Source organism: Podarcis raffonei, chromosome 2 (genome assembly GCF_027172205.1).
Source record: "Podarcis raffonei isolate rPodRaf1 chromosome 2, rPodRaf1.pri, whole genome shotgun sequence".
Lineage (NCBI taxonomy): Eukaryota > Metazoa > Chordata > Lepidosauria > Squamata > Lacertidae > Podarcis > Podarcis raffonei.
The window spans coordinates 106,924,508-106,941,903 of NC_070603.1; the positions used below are offsets into that span (position 1 = coordinate 106,924,508).

At 48.2% G+C, this 17,396-nt stretch overlaps 1 protein-coding gene across 2 annotated transcripts in view; it reads left to right on the top strand.

Annotated features, from left to right (window-relative positions):
- LHFPL4 (LHFPL tetraspan subfamily member 4) overlaps positions 1–13,559 on the top strand; it is a 53,643-nt gene extending 40,084 nt beyond the window's left edge. Inside the window, exons 2-4 of one of the 2 annotated variants that reach the window (XM_053378518.1) lie at positions 6,875–7,111; positions 11,164–11,180; positions 12,818–13,559. In XM_053378518.1, coding sequence (XP_053234493.1) covers positions 6,875–7,111; positions 11,164–11,180; positions 12,818–12,826 — 263 coding nt within the window. In that variant the 3' untranslated portion in view covers positions 12,827–13,559. The remainder of the gene's footprint in view (positions 1–6,874; positions 7,112–11,163; positions 11,181–12,817) is intronic. The other variant, XM_053378519.1, reaches the window with a different exon arrangement.
- The last annotated feature ends 3,837 nt before the right edge of the window (positions 13,560–17,396 follow it).

Here is a 17,396-nt window from a genome sequence, read left to right on the forward strand (position 1 = left end):
GGAGAGTGTTTTCCAGGACACAGTGCTGGCTACAGCCAACCAGAGACCTCAGCGTTCAATCTCCCTCTCTCCCAGCACATCTCTCTCAATTCTCTCCAGTGAGAAAACCAAGCTTGAGAAAGAAGTGGGGGGTGGGTGGGTGGAATATAGGGAACTGGAAAGGATGGGTGCGGATGGGGAAACGAACCCCCCTGACGCTTGCACACCACTCTGGATTCTAAATTGGCTGCTGCCGCTGAAAAGGAGAGAGAGAAAGAGGGGGGGGATCTATTTAGTCATTTGCACACAGCTGAATGTGCTGAATCATCAAGAAGTCGAGCCAAAGGTGTCGCTGCATCTCTCACAACACCTCGCAGAGAGGAGGCCTGGTGGAAGGACACCTTTGACAGACGAACAGGCGGGTGCTCAGTCCCTTTCTCTTGAAGGGGAGGAGGAGGAGGAGAAGCTTTGCCCGTGAAAGGAACTCACGTTTTTGTTTTGCCCAAATGTTCTCGGTTTGCCTGCTTCGCTTGAAGAGATGCTGATAATATACGACAGGCACCCCTGGTAGCAGGAGAGCAGGAGAAGATCCCTGCTTGCAATATAGCCATCAACATCACCATAATTTTATTATTTATACCCCTCCCATCTGGCTGGGTTTCCCCAGCCACTCTGGGCGGCTTACAACATATCTAAAAACATAATAAAAATACCAATCCTTAAAAACTTCCCTAAACAGGGCTACCTTCAGATGTCTTCCAAAAGTCAGATAGTTGTTTCTTTCCTTGACATCTGAAGGGAAGGTGTTCCACAGGGAGGGCGCTTAGTTCCCTGTAACTTCACTTCTCGCAGTGAGGGAACCGCCAGAAGGCCCTCGGAGCTGGACCTCAGTGTCCTGGCTGAACGATGGGGGTGGAGACGCTCCTTCAGGTATACTGGGTCAAGGCCGTTTAGGGGTTTAAAGGTCAGCACCAACACTTTGAATTGTGCTCCAAAACATACTGGGAGCCAGTAAAGATCCTTTAGGATCAGTGTTATATGGTCCCAGCGGCCACTCCTGGTCACCAGTCTAGCTGCCGCATTCTGGATTAATTATAGTTTCTGAGTCACCTTCAAAGGTAGCCCCACGTAGAGCACATTGTAGTGGTCCAAGCGGGAGATAACCAGGGCATGCACCACTCTGGCGAGACAGTCTATAGGGTCTCAGCCTGCGTACCAGATGGAGCTGGTAAACAGCTGCCCTGGACACAGAATTGACCTGCGCCTCCATGGACAGCTGTGAGTCCAAAATGACTCCCATCTGGTCTTTTAGGGGCATGGTTACCCCGTTCAGGACCAGGAAGTCCCCCACATTCACCCGCCCCCTGTTCCCCAAGAACAGTAATTCACCTGGTGAGCTTCTCCAATCACCACTGGTCACTGGCTGGGTTTCTACATGCCCCACCGATTTTAAAGGTGCAGGATGGGGCCCCGGAAAGGTGACGACAACACATAAAATGACTGGTGATAAGCAGGTGGCTTGTTTTAGTTTCCCTTTCCGTTGTTTGTTTCTTTTTATTTTCAGATCTTGAGCGTTCATAAATCTTGTTGATTTATAAGTCCTGGTGTCACTACAAGGCCAGCATGTAATGTTCAGCTGTAGCAGCACAGGCCTGGAACATACCGTCAGGACAGAATAGGAGGACTCTAAGAGCCTCTCTCCGGATAAGCCCTGAGATTGATATTATGGCTCAGCTGAGCTGCACATAATACGATTAAGGAGATGAACTCGGGCGGTTGGTCCCAACAAGATCTCGGCACCTGCAGGGATGTGAGAAATGAGAAATGAAAGGGCACAGGCTGGATTTTCGTAAGGGGGTTGGTGGGTGGGTTGGCGGTCTGGCTGTAGGTTGGGTTGGTTTGCTCTTAGCAGTTGGACTTAGGATAGGCATCTAGTTGCGGCTGGATTTCAGAGTCATCCGCATCTGTAAAATGTAGCAAATCTGTCGGAGAACAGCTAAGTTAACAGAAGAGAAGGAAACGCTCTCTTCCCTTCTCCTAACCAAAATGTCCTTACAAAAATCTGAACATGCTGTCTCCTGCTTTGAACATACACATTTATTTCACAACAGTGGATGCTGTACAACAGTGGACTTGGATGAAAGGGTTTTGCTTCTAGTATGTTTGTTGAGCATCCATCCGAATGGGTTTGTGGAAAATTCAAGCGATGCTAAGTCACAGCGAGTGCCTTTCCACGCTTTTTAGTGTGTATTCCTCTCACTTCCCTTCTTGCAAAACGTCCAACCTTTGAGAAAGAGGTTTTGTTACACTAGACCTCCCAAGTCAGCTACCATTGCGCAACCTGAATTTGCCACGATGCAGTGGAATCACACCCCAAAATAGCAGCACTCTGGAAGTGCCCTAAAACAATCTAACATTCATATTGATTTGATTGTTTAATTATTATTATTATTATTATTATTATTATTATTATTATTTTTATTTTTATTATTATTTTTATTATTATTATTATTTTTATTTTTATTATTTTTATTGGTTTCTATTGTTTTATTGGTTTGTTTGATGCCTAAAAAGGATACAGTGGTACCTCAGGTTAAGTACTTGATTCGTTTCGGAGGTCTGTTCTTAACCTGAAACTGTTCTTAACCTGAAGCACCACCTGAAGCTGTTGCGCCACCAGAGCATGATTTCTGTTCTTATCCTGAAGCAAAGTTCTTAACCTGAGATACTATTTCTGGGTTAGCGGTGTCTGTAACCTGAAGCGTATGTAACCTGAGGTACCACTGTATTCTGTTTCTTAATGTCTGATGTTTTGTTATGTTTTTATATTATTATTCTTTGGCAATCACTCGTGGCCGAGTAAGATTGTCTTCCATGAACATGGTCTTTACAGTGAGTCCATAAGTGACTGTGGAGGCCAATTCTGGATCCACACGTCCTTCCACAGTGGGGACATAGGTTTCCAGGTGGAAGTTGATCATGGTGAGGGTTTGCCAAGTGTGGCTTCTTCTTAGCACGTTTCTCCCTTGCGCAGGCCAGTGTTTCCCACTGGTCGGTGTTTATACTACATTTTTTTAGATTTGCCTTGAGAGAGTCTTCGAACCTCTTTTGTTGACCACCAGCATGACGCTTAGCATTTTTAAGTTCGGAATAGAGTAGTTGTGTTTTTATATATGCTGCAAGCTGCCCAGAGTGGCTGGGGAAACCCAGCCAGGTGGGCGGGATAGAGCCATTTAGGTCGACTTAATTATTTAAAAGGTGGAAAATACAGTGTCTTCTTTAGTTATAGGTTTTTAAGCCTCTCCCATCCTCTCGCACCCCAGCCTCCGCCCGAACCTCCTTAGCCGAGATTTTAAAAGAATTCCCCTCCTCCCCTTCCTCTGTGTTGTACCTGAGAGTGTGTGTGTGAGTGTGTATGTATATATAAGCATCTTGTCAAGGTAAGAATAGCTGGGATGATGACTCACATTTCTGTCTGGTTCTAGCTAATGAGCATCCTTCCGCACACCCAGCGCAGGTTTCATATGTCTCCAACCAGGCCTGTTCCTCCCTCCACATTCAGCCCAGGCAGAGGTCCCACAACTGACGTTGTGCTGCAAAAGCAGAAGGTGGTCTACAGAGGAAGGTGTATACACAACACCCCACACTGTATCAGCAGCACACAATCCGGTGAATGAGGCCTGAGCCTCTGGCAGAGTGGGGTGGCGATGGGGAACCTGCAGCCTCCTCTCTTCTTTATCCTCAACCCCGTGACGCAGTCTGACCGACTGCTGAAAACGAGTTGGAGTCAATCAAGCACCTCGATATGAATGGACAAAAAGGAACTCTTGGGCTGCTGTCATGCCTCTGGCTGTAGAATCCCACACAGCGGAAACAGGCAAAGCAGATTATGCAGACAAAAGCGTGGTCCGGGAGACAGAATATTCTATACCTGCAGCATCTCTTGACGGATGCCTATGCAAATTATGCCACCTTTTCTCCTGCAATCCACCAAGATCAGGGCTGCTGGTAGCAATCTGCAGAAGTAATTAAAAACTAAGCGCCCCTAAGCACACAGAGAGCACATTTCCTTTGCAAATGAGTAACCGTGGTTCATGGCCGTACAAGAGGGTTTCTATGGGGAAAGTGGGGTCTGCTTCAAGTGAAGGTTCAGCTCCGGCTCCTTGTTCTTCAGAAAGGAAGCAGCAATCTAAGGAAGGAGAATCTATCATGTCACCAGCCCCTTTCCCCTGGTGTTTAGTCTAAACATGCATTCCTATAGTTAAAAAGGATTTTCTTCTTGGGCTGGTCTTGGTTGTTAACGGAAAAATCTGAGGGCTCCCTTGGACAAAAACAAAGACACCAACCAGGATAACTTGGAGCAAAACAGCAGCCTGTAGGCTTGGCCTTTATTGAACTGTTGCAACAGGGTGCTCCCCTCACTTGCAGGAGAGAGGAAAGACCCAGAAAAAATGGTGTGCAAGGTCTTATAAAGACTTTTGAAATTCCCATCCTGTAGATCAAGCCCACCCCCAGAAACATCATGCATACATCACAGAAAGGAGGGGTTGAGGGAGGAGTTGTGGTGGTAACCTGAGTGTCCTGTCACCTGGCTGGGTCCCCCTTTCCCCCTCCCCATGAGTACTTTCCAGGTGACAGAGGGGAGTTTGCAGTTTCCTGCCCCCAAAGGGAAGAGCTGATTATTGTCCTTTGTTCCAGTCCATGCCGAATTCACTCCCATATGCAAGTTCTTTGTGATCTTGATGGTCTTCTGTCTAGGACCATCAGGGTTGGCATAGCAACTGGGCAGGGCTCCTGTGTATTTACTGGTATGCTCAAGGATTATGGTTCCCCTTATCAAACCTTCCCCATTTTGTAGTCCTTCCTTCATGGAGTAAAATAAAAGTGGAACAGTGCAAATCCGATGTATGGTTGATTTTCTATGAATTTATAACAGAAGCGTAGCATATGTAGTGTGTGAGTGTGTGTGAAGGTTGTACAAACTGAATGATTGGGGGGGGGTGTTTCCTGCTACAGGTGGAGAGGGTCGAAGCAACATCTCGTTTCCGGGACCCTTTAAAATATTAGGAGACTGTTGTCCTATCTCCTTTCAATCTCTCCTGTTAAATAGCTCAACGCACCTATTTTAGTCTTTCGTCATACATTTTCCCACCAATGCTAAGGCTTTTATGTACCGTATTTTTCGCACCATAGGGCGCACCGGACCATAGGGCGCACCCAGTTTTTAGGGGGGGAAATCAAGGGGGGGGGGAAATTTCCCCCAGCCCCAAAGAGCAGCGTACAGGCTGCGCACAACCTCTCCCTGCCGGAGGGGCTGCGTGCAGCTATGGAGCAAGCCAAAGCAGCAAGCAGGATGGATCCCGCTCGCTGTTTTGGCTTCCCCTTTAGCCCCGTGCAGCCTCTCCCTCCCGGTGCAGCCTCTCCTTGCCGGGAGACACTGCGCAGGGCTTTCCTGGCTTTACTGGGAGGTGGGGGGATTCACCCACCTCCCGCAAAACCGGCAGAAGCCGCGCAACTCCTTTAAAGAGATCGCGGCTTCTCCTGGCTTTTCTGGGAGGTGGGAGAAGGGACTGATGTGGCCAGTCAGTCCCTTCTCCCTCCTGTGGAAAAGCCCGCAAGAGCGCACGGAGCTTGTGTGCAGCTCTTGGGGGCTTTTCCCGCCTGCCTCCCCCCTGCATTCGCTCCATAGGACGCACACACATTTTCCCTTGCTTTTTAGGAGGGGGAAAGTGCGTCCTATGGTGCGAAAAATACGGTATATCCTACAGTACAACGACATCCTGAGAAGCTTAGCCTCTGTCTTAAAAAAAAGTTTCTAGACCTTATGAATGTAAGGATAGAACCTGAAAACATGTGAGCAATATCTGAGCCCTTAGATAGCAGCTGAGTAAGGCTTTCAGTGGTCAGAGGGCAGGATGTGAATTCTTTGCCAGGCTCCTGGCACTGCCCCAGCATTGGGCAGAATAGATGCATGCATGCATGACAAACTTAAAAGTGCATAATATAGTAGTGCAAGTTGCAGATACAGTCTCTGTTTAGTGCAGAATTTGGGTTATGTAAGCGAGCTTGAGAATTTGCATTGTTGTGAGAGTCGGAGGCTGAACGGCTGGACTAGAGCCTGTCATAATAGTCCCTTGGCAAAGCTGCCAGGTCCCTCCTTCGTCGTGAAAACAACAGGTAAATGGTCCAAAAGGCCTCTATCTGTGCAACCCTCAGAACTGAGGAGGATGCCTTCCTTGCACCTACATAAAAAACCAAGGGCAAGGGATGATTTTGAGAAAGAGAGGAGCAGAGATCTGCCTCTGGGCTCTGTGAGTGTCTTCAGATGTGCAAGCAGTGAACTGCAGCTGCCTGCTAGGAGTGTTTCAGCTGCACCTCCACCTATGTGCAGCCTGTATCTTTGCAAATAAACCCAAATGTCGCAAAATGCTGAAAAAGCCTCTAGCGACCTCCTTGTATGAAGGGAACCAAACCTGGGTAAGAGCCGAACCCTTTGGCACATGGGTATATACCGTATTTTTTGCTCTATAAGACTCACTTTTTCCCTCCTAAAAAGTAAGGGGAAATGTGTGTGCGTCTTATGGAGCGAATGCAGGCTGCGCAGCTATCACAGAAGCCAGAACAGCAAGAGGGATTGCTTCTTTCGCTGTGCAGCGATCCCTCTTGCTGTTCTGGCTTCTGAGATCCAGAATATTTTTTTTCTTGTTTTCCTCCTCCAAAAACTAGGTGCGTCTTGTGGTCTGGTGCGTCTTATAGAGCGAAAAATACAGTGCTTGTTATACGTCTTGCAGAGGTCCCGGCTCCTTTCCAGACTGCAAAGCAGAGCAATTGATTTCAGCCCTGTTGCGTTAACCACATGCCTCCCCCCCCCCATTTATTTCTTTGTTCCATCCAGCTCTCTGCCTGGTGCTGGGCTGCATGATATTCCCAGATGGCTGGGATTCAGAGACCGTCAGGGACATGTGTGGGGAGAAGACGGGCAAGTACTCGCTGGGCGACTGCTCCGTGCGCTGGGCTTACATCCTAGCCATCATTGGCATCTTGAATGCCCTCATCCTCTCCTTCCTGGCCTTTGTCCTCGGCAACCGGCAGAACGACCTGCTTCACGAGGAGCTCAAAACAGAGAACAAAGGTGAGTGTCGCCATCCCCATGCCCCTCTGTGATGCAGCAGAGCTTCCTCAAGCCCTGAAGCAGATATTGGGAGTGCATAAGGTAGAGCTTTGGAAAGGAGGTGTGAGGGCTCTGACAAGGTCCCAGAGTCCTCCTGCCTCCTTCCCAAGGCATGGTTAGCACTTACCCAGCTTTTAGGAGGAGGTGGGAGGGTGACAAGCCAGGGTGCGGCCCACGAGTTGTGTGTAGAAATACTCTTGTGGCCCACTTGCTGTGAACAGTTGGGCTGCCCTTAGATAGAGGGAGCCTACCTTTCCTGGCGCTGTGGGTTAAACCACAGAGCTTAGGACTTGCTGATCAGAAGGTCGACGGTTCGAATCCCTGCGATGGGGTGAGCTCCCGTTGCTCGGTCCCTGCTCCTGCCAACCTAGCAGTTCAAAAGCACGAAGTGCAAGTAGATAAATAGGTACCGCTCCGGCGGAAAGGTAAACGGTGTTTCCGTGCGCTGCTCTGGTTCTCCAGAAGCGGCTTAGTCATGCTGGCCACATGACCCGGAAAAACTGTCTGCGGACAAACGCTGGCTCCCTCGGCCTATAGAGCGAGATGAGCGCCGCAACCCCAGAGTCGTTCGCGACTGGACCTAATGGTCAGGGGTCCCTTTACCTTTCCTGAGAAAAAACTTCTCTAGGTTCACCTTTATGCTGTGGTGAAGCACAGTCCAAAAAGGTGAGGAAGGGCACAAACCTTCTCCATCCCTGGTCCAAGAAGGGCATCATCCTCACCCTGCCACATGACCAATCTTGCAAAAAACCAGTGCTCGCGAGGGTTCCCTACCCATCTAAACAGGCTGGCAGAAGTTGCTGCGTGTCGTTTTCTTTGCAAGTTTGCAAATTGATATCTAGCGCGGAATTCAGCATGCCGAGAATTTTGCTAATTTTCCTGCCTCCCATGGCTATAGATAATTTTAAAGACAGCCAGGGGCAGTTTGTGGAATCTCAAAAGCCAGCGGGGTGTCTGAAGGGAAACCACCCAAAACACACTAGCAAGGGGGTGGGCTTCAGGTGTTGCACCCCTCATTATTTGCCCGTCCCCATAAGCAGAAGGAGACCTGCATGGAGGAAAACAGAGGCGTGTTTGTTTAGTATGTGCGATCTGTTCAGATCAGAGAACTGTGTTGGAGGTTTTTATTGGGTGCAGCGTGCATGCATATAGCAGATTGAAGCTGTGCCTTCAATAAGTGAAATACTTCTTATACAAAACAGAAGCAGGTCATTATGTATACCAGATTTAGGAAACCTTTGGCCCTCCAAATGTTGCTGAGCTGCAGCAAATATGGCCAGTGTTCGGGGATGGTGGGAGCTGGAGTTCAGCAACATGTGGAGCATCAAAGGCTCCCCACACCTGATTATATACACCAGGGATAGGCAAACTCGACCCTCCAGATGTTTTGGGACTACAGCTCCCATCATCCCTGACCACTGGTTCTGTTGGCTAGGCATGATGGGAGTTGTAGTCCCAAAACATCTGGAGGGCCGAGTTTGCTTATGCCTGATACACACATACACACACACACACGCACACACCCCTTTATGATGAAGGCAAAACTATTTTTTATTTTCACCCAATGCTGCTCCCACCCAAGGAAGTAGCTGCTGCAAGGGCAGCAACGGCAAGAGAAGGTGCACCATTACGTTTACAAAAATGTGAAGCATGCATAAAATGCACACATTCCTGAAAATAACCTTTTAGAAATGCATTGCGAGGCGAAAACACTTTGCAAAAATGTGTTCATGGTTGTAAAATGGTATACCAACGTCTGTATTAGGAGAAACCCCTGCTGAAATGCTTTTGAGTTTTTGTTACAGTCGTACCTCGGTTGCCGCACGGGATCCGTTCCGGAAGTCCGTTCAACTTCTGAAAACGGTTCGACAACCAAGGAGGGCGGCTTCCGATCGGCTGCAGGAGCTTCTTGCACTCAATCAGAAGCCGCATCGGACGTTTGGCTTCAAAGAACGTTCGCAAACCGGAACACTCAGTTCCGGGTTTGCGGCGTTCGGGAGCCAAAATGTTCAAGTCAGAAGGCGTTCGGGATCCAAGGTACGACTGTATTTTTATCAGTGCCGGATTTACATATATGCTAAACAAACTATAGCTTAGGGCCCCACTCTCTTGGGGGCCCCCCAAAAAAAATTAAGGGGGGGAACTGGATGTACATTTCCAAAATATAAGATAAAAAACAAATAAAATAAAACCTACATACAGCAACGGTGGCAAATGGCTTTACATACCTATTAGGTCCATAAATTACCATATATTCAACACAAAAAAACCAGTGACAATTTGTTGTTGACAAAGGACAGCTGGCCATATAAAGGTCCCTATTGCCTTCAGTGGCTTGGGGCCTCATCAAACCTAAATCCGGCCCTGATTTATATATATAGCAAACTGATATGGAAATGTGCGATTTGAATTAAGACTAGAGAAAATTGAGAAACAGAGAGAAACTGAAATCGATGGACTTTCCCATCCCTATATACAGACTTAGGATCTCTCTTTCACACACAGAGACCATTTGTGCTCTTTAAATCAACCTCCCAGCCCTCCACTTTTGGACCAAGGTGCATTCAAACTCCAGGGTTCTGCTGCTGCCACTCTGAGTCCTTTAGGCCATGGAGGGAAAACAGCGGCCACCTTCTGTTTCTGCTTCTGCTTCCCCTGGCCTTGCCGAGGCTTGGGTGGGAGCCAGGGAAACCGAAGGTGCCTAATTGGAAATGTAATTAATCATAATAAATCTCCTGGCCTCCGGGCTTGGTCCATCTGTTCGAATCAAGACAAGGCAGTCTCGCCAGCCGGAACCCAAGTGCTTGAGCAGCAGTCACTGCTGCTGGGAGGGAACTGCGAGCCAAGCAAATCCCTGCTTTTTGTCGATGCACAGAGAGAAAAAACAAAATATTCCTTGTGCACACTTGTCCTGAGGTCAGTAGATCCTACAGCAAACCGCCAATCCTCTGCCCTGTCCTCTGTGGGCCCTACAGTGACAGCTCCCGAAAACAATTACTGTATTTTTTGCTCTATAAGACTCACTTTTTCCCTCCCAAAAAGTAAGGGGAAATGTGTGTGCGTCTTATGGAGCAAATACAGGCTGCACAGCTATCCCAAAAGCCAGAACAGCAAGAGGGATCACTGCACAGCGATCCCTCTTGCTGTTCTGGCTTCTGAAATTCAGAATATTATTTTTTCTTGTTTTCCTCCTCCAAAAACTAGGTGCGTCTTATGGTCTGGTGCATCTTATAGAGCGAAAAATACGGTACCTTCCCCATGTCTTTTTCAAACAAGGGATGAATAAGTCACATTAACCCTTTCCCAACCCAAATTAAGCAGCCTTGTATCCTTTCCTTTGTTTGCTAGCTTTGCAGCAACTCCTTATTCCCAAGGATTTATCAGCAATAAGTCAGCGATAATTTGCAGAGCTGCTTCTCCTGCAGATCAAGTGGATTTTAAAGGCAGAGCTTGCAAGAGCTGGTTGGAAGAGTTGGCAGACTTTGTCCAACCTCACATGCCATGAGGGAAGGGAGAAAAGAAAAATAAATATTGCTGCTGCAGCAGCAACGGCAGCAGCAGGAAGACAGGTGATGTCCTTTCTGCTGTCCCTCTGCTTTTTTTTATTTAAAGGAATAGCTGCACACTTCCGAGCTGGAGTTGTAGAGCAAAATAAAGTCTCTACCAAAAATGTATTCCCAAATGAAAAATGAAATTAATCTTAAGTAATAAAACAAAAACAGAAAGCCGCAACACTAAAACACAAACTGCAGAATTGTTTAAAACAGAGTGGTAGTAATAATAAACTGAAAATCCCATTGAACTTAATGGTGCCCGTTTCTGAACATTTATAGCCCATGATTAGGCTGAAAGTCGCAGAGCATCAAGGGGTGCTTCTTGTGACATTTGCACCATCACACCCCACGAGGCAATCAGAGCAGCCAAGGAAGCTTTTGAGTGAGGAAATAAGGCTGCTAGGGAACCCCTGGAAGCCAGAGCTCAACCCTAACCTTCTCTTTTTATATTTTCAACAGATTTTGTTGGCACTGCGGTAAGTTCTTTGTGTCGGTGTGGCCTCGCGGCCTGGTCTGTGCTACACCTGTTAGTGGAGGCCTAGCCTAGTTCTGTCATGTCCCTGTCCACATATCTGTACTGTGCTAGGAGGAGACTACCCCACTTTTTGTCTTGTGAGAGTGAGAGTGCGAGAGTTGAGTGTACGGACGCACATTTATGTTCCATGCTGTCTCACCCGTCTACCCCTCTCCTCTTTGTCTGGGGAAATGGGAGCTACAAGTAGGCAGATTCGCGGGCTCTTTGTGTTGTGGCAAACCCCTGTCCCCCTGACTATCTGTGCACATACAGTGCTCAGGATGTGAAGCAGCCCAGGGGGGTCATGGCGCTGCATCACTGCAGTGTATAGTTCCCAACATCTGGTCTCACTATATACAGCTGTGAGATTAGGATCTAGGCACACCCCACATGGGCAGGTGGAAGATCGTGATGCCACTTCAACAACCCTCCCCGCCGTCTCTCACTCAGGGGAAACACCACCAAACCAAACTTCCCCTCTTCCAGGCTATCACCCTGGTCACAGGCCTGTCGCCTACAGTGCTGGGCCGACAATTCAGTCTCCTGACTTGGCGGGGTGCCCCATATATCCCTGAAGGAACAACCTAAAGGGAAAACGCCCTTTGGTGTCAATCCTGCCTCACAGAGCAGAGCCCGTCCTTTAACTAAGGCAGGCTCTGAAGCACAGACCTGCCAGGCATATCTGCTACTAATATATAAGGAAGTTGGTGCCATTTAAAAAAAAATTGGTCATCAGATCATTTGCCCAGTCTCATACGCAAACAGAAATTAGATTCGGATGCAGATTGGGTGCACACATGCAGTCTTGCACACAGGCAAATGTTTCTTGTTCCTTCAACTACATCACCGTGTTAGAGAACAGTTCAGAGTGACTTGAATTTAGGAAGTGGGGCTAAATTGGCACCTTGATTATCAGGGCCTAGAATGGTCCATCAGTTAAGACGAAGCATAGCAACTTGAGCTGAGGGCTTGGTGGGGATCAACGTATCTCCTTTGTTAAATGCTACATCACAATTCTGTATAACAATTGAACTGAGTATTGGGGCACAGAACTAAACATTCTCAATTTCCTTTCCTTTTCTTGTTTCTTTTTTTTAAAGATCACCACTAAGATTCTAGACCAAGCTTCCTCAAACTCAGCCCTCCAGATGTTTTTTGGCCTACAACTCCCATGATCCCTAGCTAGCAGGACCAGTGGTCAGGGATGATGGGAATTGTAGTCTCAAAACATCTGGAGGGCTGAGTTTGAGGAAGCCTGCTCTAGCCACTATGGCTGTGAAGATAAGCCTAGTGAAACTGACATCTTAGAAGAGTTTGAAGTGGGGAGGGCGTCCAGCAACAACAGCCAGGGTCACACATACCTCCTAACCCCTCCATGCAAATGGCAGGAAATCTAGCAGCTGTCAAATTGCATAATCCACAGAATTCAGCATTCCTCGATGCAGGGTTTGGGCTTATGTTGGATGCAGAATTTTAGCTGTTCTCTCCTCCTCTGCCACCACTGCCCGCCCCAAGCAAGAGTACATACAGCACTCCTATTGCCAGCTTCTGTGCAGTCTTGTTTATATTGGTGACGCTCTTGTGTTTTCTCCTCCGCAGAGGATATAATGTAGAAGAGGCAGGAGGGCCCTTCTCTCCTTGGTATCTGGATTGAACTCTCTCATCCTTCCTCCTCCCTCCCCACCTCCCTCACTGCCTTTCCTTCGCTGCTGCCAATGGGGGGGAAACGTCCAACTCGAAGCCTCAGAATCTGCAGACCTCACCTGTGTGCCACTTCCGGAGACACGTCCATCCCTCATGATTTGCCAGCTTTGGCCTCTGCCCCCTCTGCTGATTGGCTGCCGATGGAGGAGAGTGTGACACCGGTACCCCTACCCTTACCCCAAACCTACCACATTGGGGGGCGAGGCGATGCGCACACTCCGACCTGGTGTTTCAAAGAAGTGACGCCCCTGGGACTTTTTAACACGTTCTTTTCAAAGGGATTTCCCAGCCTTTCCGGGAAAAGCTTCCAGGGCGTTTCCCAGTACCCTCCTTCCCAAGAACCAACCAAGAACTGGTGCCAAGACGCTACCGCTGCAACAGACTCTGCCAGGGCCACCTCCTTGCCAAGTCTCTCTCCATTTTTAACCTTTCAGCAACTTTGCCCGCCCTCCGGCCCACGGGGGGCCGCCTGGCGCCTGAGACTGGCCCATTTGATACTTTTACATGTAAATTTAAATTGTCTCTGAACAGGGTAAGGTGAGCCCGAATCCCCACCCACATTCCCTTTGGGGATTTCAGCCACCAGAAAACTTTTGCATTCTCCACTCATCCTGCCCAGGTAATGCAGCTGTACCACGAAGGGTGCCGCCGAAGGGGGGACCGGGGTGGGGTGGGAGGATCGGGGTTGGCTAGCTGGCTTCTCTATCCAGCCTCCGCCGTGGGGTGCGACAACATCTCCGCCTGTAGGGTGACTCCTCTAAACACTGAATGTAACCCTTGGGCCTGGAGAGCGAGCGGTGGAAGGGGGTCCCAGCAAAGGTGGGAAGCAAAACTTCCCTCTTGCTTGCCAGCCTTGCCAGTTGAGTTCTGGGGTTCGTGCCAAATAGCATTTTCCTCGAACATGGTGTCTGCTTGGGGTGGGGGCAATGCTTTACAACACGGGAGGAGGGCGAGGCAAAGCAGGAAGTGGGTCAGAGCAGAATTCCAACTCTCCTAACTCGGGATATAATCCCATAGGGCAGGAGGAATTTCTGGCTGCAGGAATTTGTGCCCAAACCCCACCCCGCACCCTGCTCTGGCATGGTATTCTGTGTTGTAATTGCGAGGGGCAAATGTCAGCAAACAACCTCACAATGCCCTCCCCACCAGAACTGTGATCCTCCATTCACAATCCCCCCTGCTCTCGGTGGCAGCTGAAGACTAGGACAGAAATGGGTCTTCTTAAACGTTGGGACAACTGTGCCCCCACCTGCCGCCCCCACCATCCAGACAGCAGTGTAGCAGCTAACCCAGTCCCCGCGGTTTGAGCTGAATAGAGAGGTAGTTCCACCGGTGCAGCTATTTTTGCCCTGTCCAGCGTAGCCATTGAAGAACTATAAAACGCACCTCCATGCCTCTCGCTAGCTGAAGCGGAAGCAGGCTTCAGGGCAGAGCTAGGCCTCAAACCTACCAGGAAGAGGGACCTGCAGAGAGCAGGGCAAAGCGAAACCTTGCCTCGCACCAAAGAGGGGTCCCTGGGTGGCGACACGGACGGACGAGCCATTTCAGCCTGTGGAAAAGCCCCCCCCCCTCCTTTCACACAGCCCACCAGCAGCAGCTATTGACATTATAAGGAGCCTGTAGGACCGTGAAGCAAGCGTAGAGCAGCTTCACAAAGAACCAAGGGACTGAAAAAGCAGAAAGAATCTGCTCTGGGCAGAGCCAGATTGGGTCAAGAGGAAGGCGAGAAGAAAAGAGGGCTGGATTTTTTAAAAAATCAGAGAAAAAACCTAGAGGGAGGGCCTAAGAAAATCCAAACGGCATCCTGCATAGTAGTAAAAAAAGATAAAACAATTTACTATTTGCCTGCCCTGTAACGGTGCTCCCAAGATCTGTTGCTTGGGGAAGGCTGCATCACCTTGCCTAATGGCAGGGCCGGGCCTGAATTAGTGGCATGAAGGACCCGGTTGGAAACAAGCGAAAAGAGCATGTGGGAAAGGAGTGCATGGGCTCAAAAAGCTGGTGGGCCATGAAGGGCCAAGGATTGGGGGTGAGGAAAGAACAGTAGGAGGCCTGTGAATGGATCTCCAGCTATTTATAGCAACCAAGATAGAAACCAGTTGTGACTGTGGCTCTAGTGGACGGCTAACCCTTTTCCCAATACTATTTTCCTGGTGACAATTCCTCCCTCCAAAGGTGTTTTTTGTCCCGCTGAGATAAATTTACCTTTCCTATAGGTAAATTGCAGCTTTTGTGGGGGGGTGTTGATATTCACCAGAAAAATGTCACCGGAGGAAAGGGTTAATCACCCCAGCACCCATAAGCCCAACTGGATGCGCCCCACCCAGCCGCTAAAAATTAAAATTAAAACAAAGAGTTTTAAACAAATCACTGTGGGAAACACGGTAAGAAACTGAGGGAAGATTCACCAGTGTGGGAGACGTAGCGCACAACGTAGCATGGCCATGTCACTATGTTTGCCAAATAATTAACACTTCAGAGGCCACTCAAACATTGCCAACACGGGAACCAAAAGGGTTGTGCGGTTACATCCTGTTATGCTCAAGTGCAATGATAACCAGCCATCAAGTATCGCGGTTTATGCAGAAGTGCCAAAGGAACTGGCTGGCTCACCCGAGAACATTTGACAAGCCTCTGTGGAGAGCAAACCTCCCTTCCATGACCTCAGAAAAGCCACAGCCAAATTATGAGGGGAGGAATGACATAAATATATATATATGTGAGTTTAGCCCTTCAGAAGCCACTCTTTAAAGCGAAAGGCCTCAATGTTTGGGGGAGTAAACTTCACCGAACTCCTGAGTATCCACTGACACGATCGGCCATTAAATCTCAGCTCTCCGCAACATTAGGGAATCTCAGCGAGAGAGAGGGACAGAGCCAAACTAGATTACTGGCTTGCCTAGCCATGTAGGCCCAGGCACATACACCCTTAATATTCTCAGCCCAACTTTCCTATCGGTCGTTCTAGGAAAGTCCAAAATATAATCGGTAAAGGTTATCTGGTAGCTTGGACCAAAGGAGCGGCGTTAGCCTGCAACTCCCCAAGCCACTAGGGTTCGTGAGCATACTGTCAGCCACCAGAGGACGTTCACCCTACGTTGGGGGGCGGCAGAGAGGGCGAGATGTGCCCTTGCGCCCGTTACGTGACATGCGCGGGAGGAATGGGATCGACGGAAATGGCAAGATTGGTGGAGAAGGGAATACAGTAGCTGTAATATATATCTGTATTTTAGTACAAAAAAAAAAGTTTGATACAGTGTTTCACAAAACCTTAACCGGAAAACATAAAAATTCAAGATGGATTGGATCGGATCAGAACCCTGTCACGTCACTGGGGAGCAACAGATTTATTCGGTTTTTTGCCTTGGGATTTGGAGGTGGGGAAGAGGGGGATCTGGCCTTTGCCAGTCACAGACTACGGATTTGCAAGGAAACACTTAGGAATGTGTAAGAATGGGTGATCAGAGACAGTCTTGTAATGTCTTTGAAAGAGGCTAGCTGAGAAAATCTCACCATCACCACTCGGGCACTATACAAGGGTGAAACAATTGGTGCATGGGCAGGTAATGTGATTCAGCATAGCTCCCAGTTCACCATTTTTAATTTACATTTACCAGCTGTCGCCACTCAGCCAGATTTCAGCAGCAACACGCTCAACGGGACTCAATTAGCCACTTAATGAACTGGCTTCCTCACCATGCACAGAATTCTGCATGGATCCACTCAGCCTTTCTTGTCATGGCAGATTGTACGAATTGGCACTGAGGCAGTGACTGCAAGAAAAAGTATACCTAAGGGTTTTCTTTGCATCTGTAGGTGTTAAGATCCTAACAAAATCATCATGATGAGTGAATAAGGGAAAGCTGTACATTGAAGGGAATCCTGGAGGTGCAGTACATCTGCCCACATGCTACACACTGTAGTTTTTAAAGATAAAATGATCAAGGATATTATGGAAGAATAAGCCTTGCTTAAGAAGAATAGGCATGGCTTCTGCAGAGGGAAGTTTCTGCATCATCAACCTATTAGAATTATTTGAGATTGTCTATTGTTATATTGATTATAATAATAATTTGATTTATTTATTGCTAATACAGAACATCTCTAGGATGCTTCCACATACAACTAAAAACAGCCATCAAGTTTCACAGTAAAATACGACACACACACATCTGACACAGCAATAAGCATGGTGATCACATTCCCTCAAATGCCCTAGGAGAAAAGGCATGTTTAATCTGGCACTAAAAGAGTGTTAATGTGTCCAAACATCTGGGTCGAAGTTAACATTGTATATTTGGACTCCCAAAATGTTTTTGACAAAGGCCCTCAGCAAAGGTTCCTGGAGCACACTTTGTCATTGTAGAATAAGAGGCCAGGCCCTCTTACGGATCAGTAACTTTAAAACACAGAAGTCACATTGTAAGGAAGTCTCCTCCTTTTCCAGTGCAGGCGTAGGCTCCAGCGGCCAGTC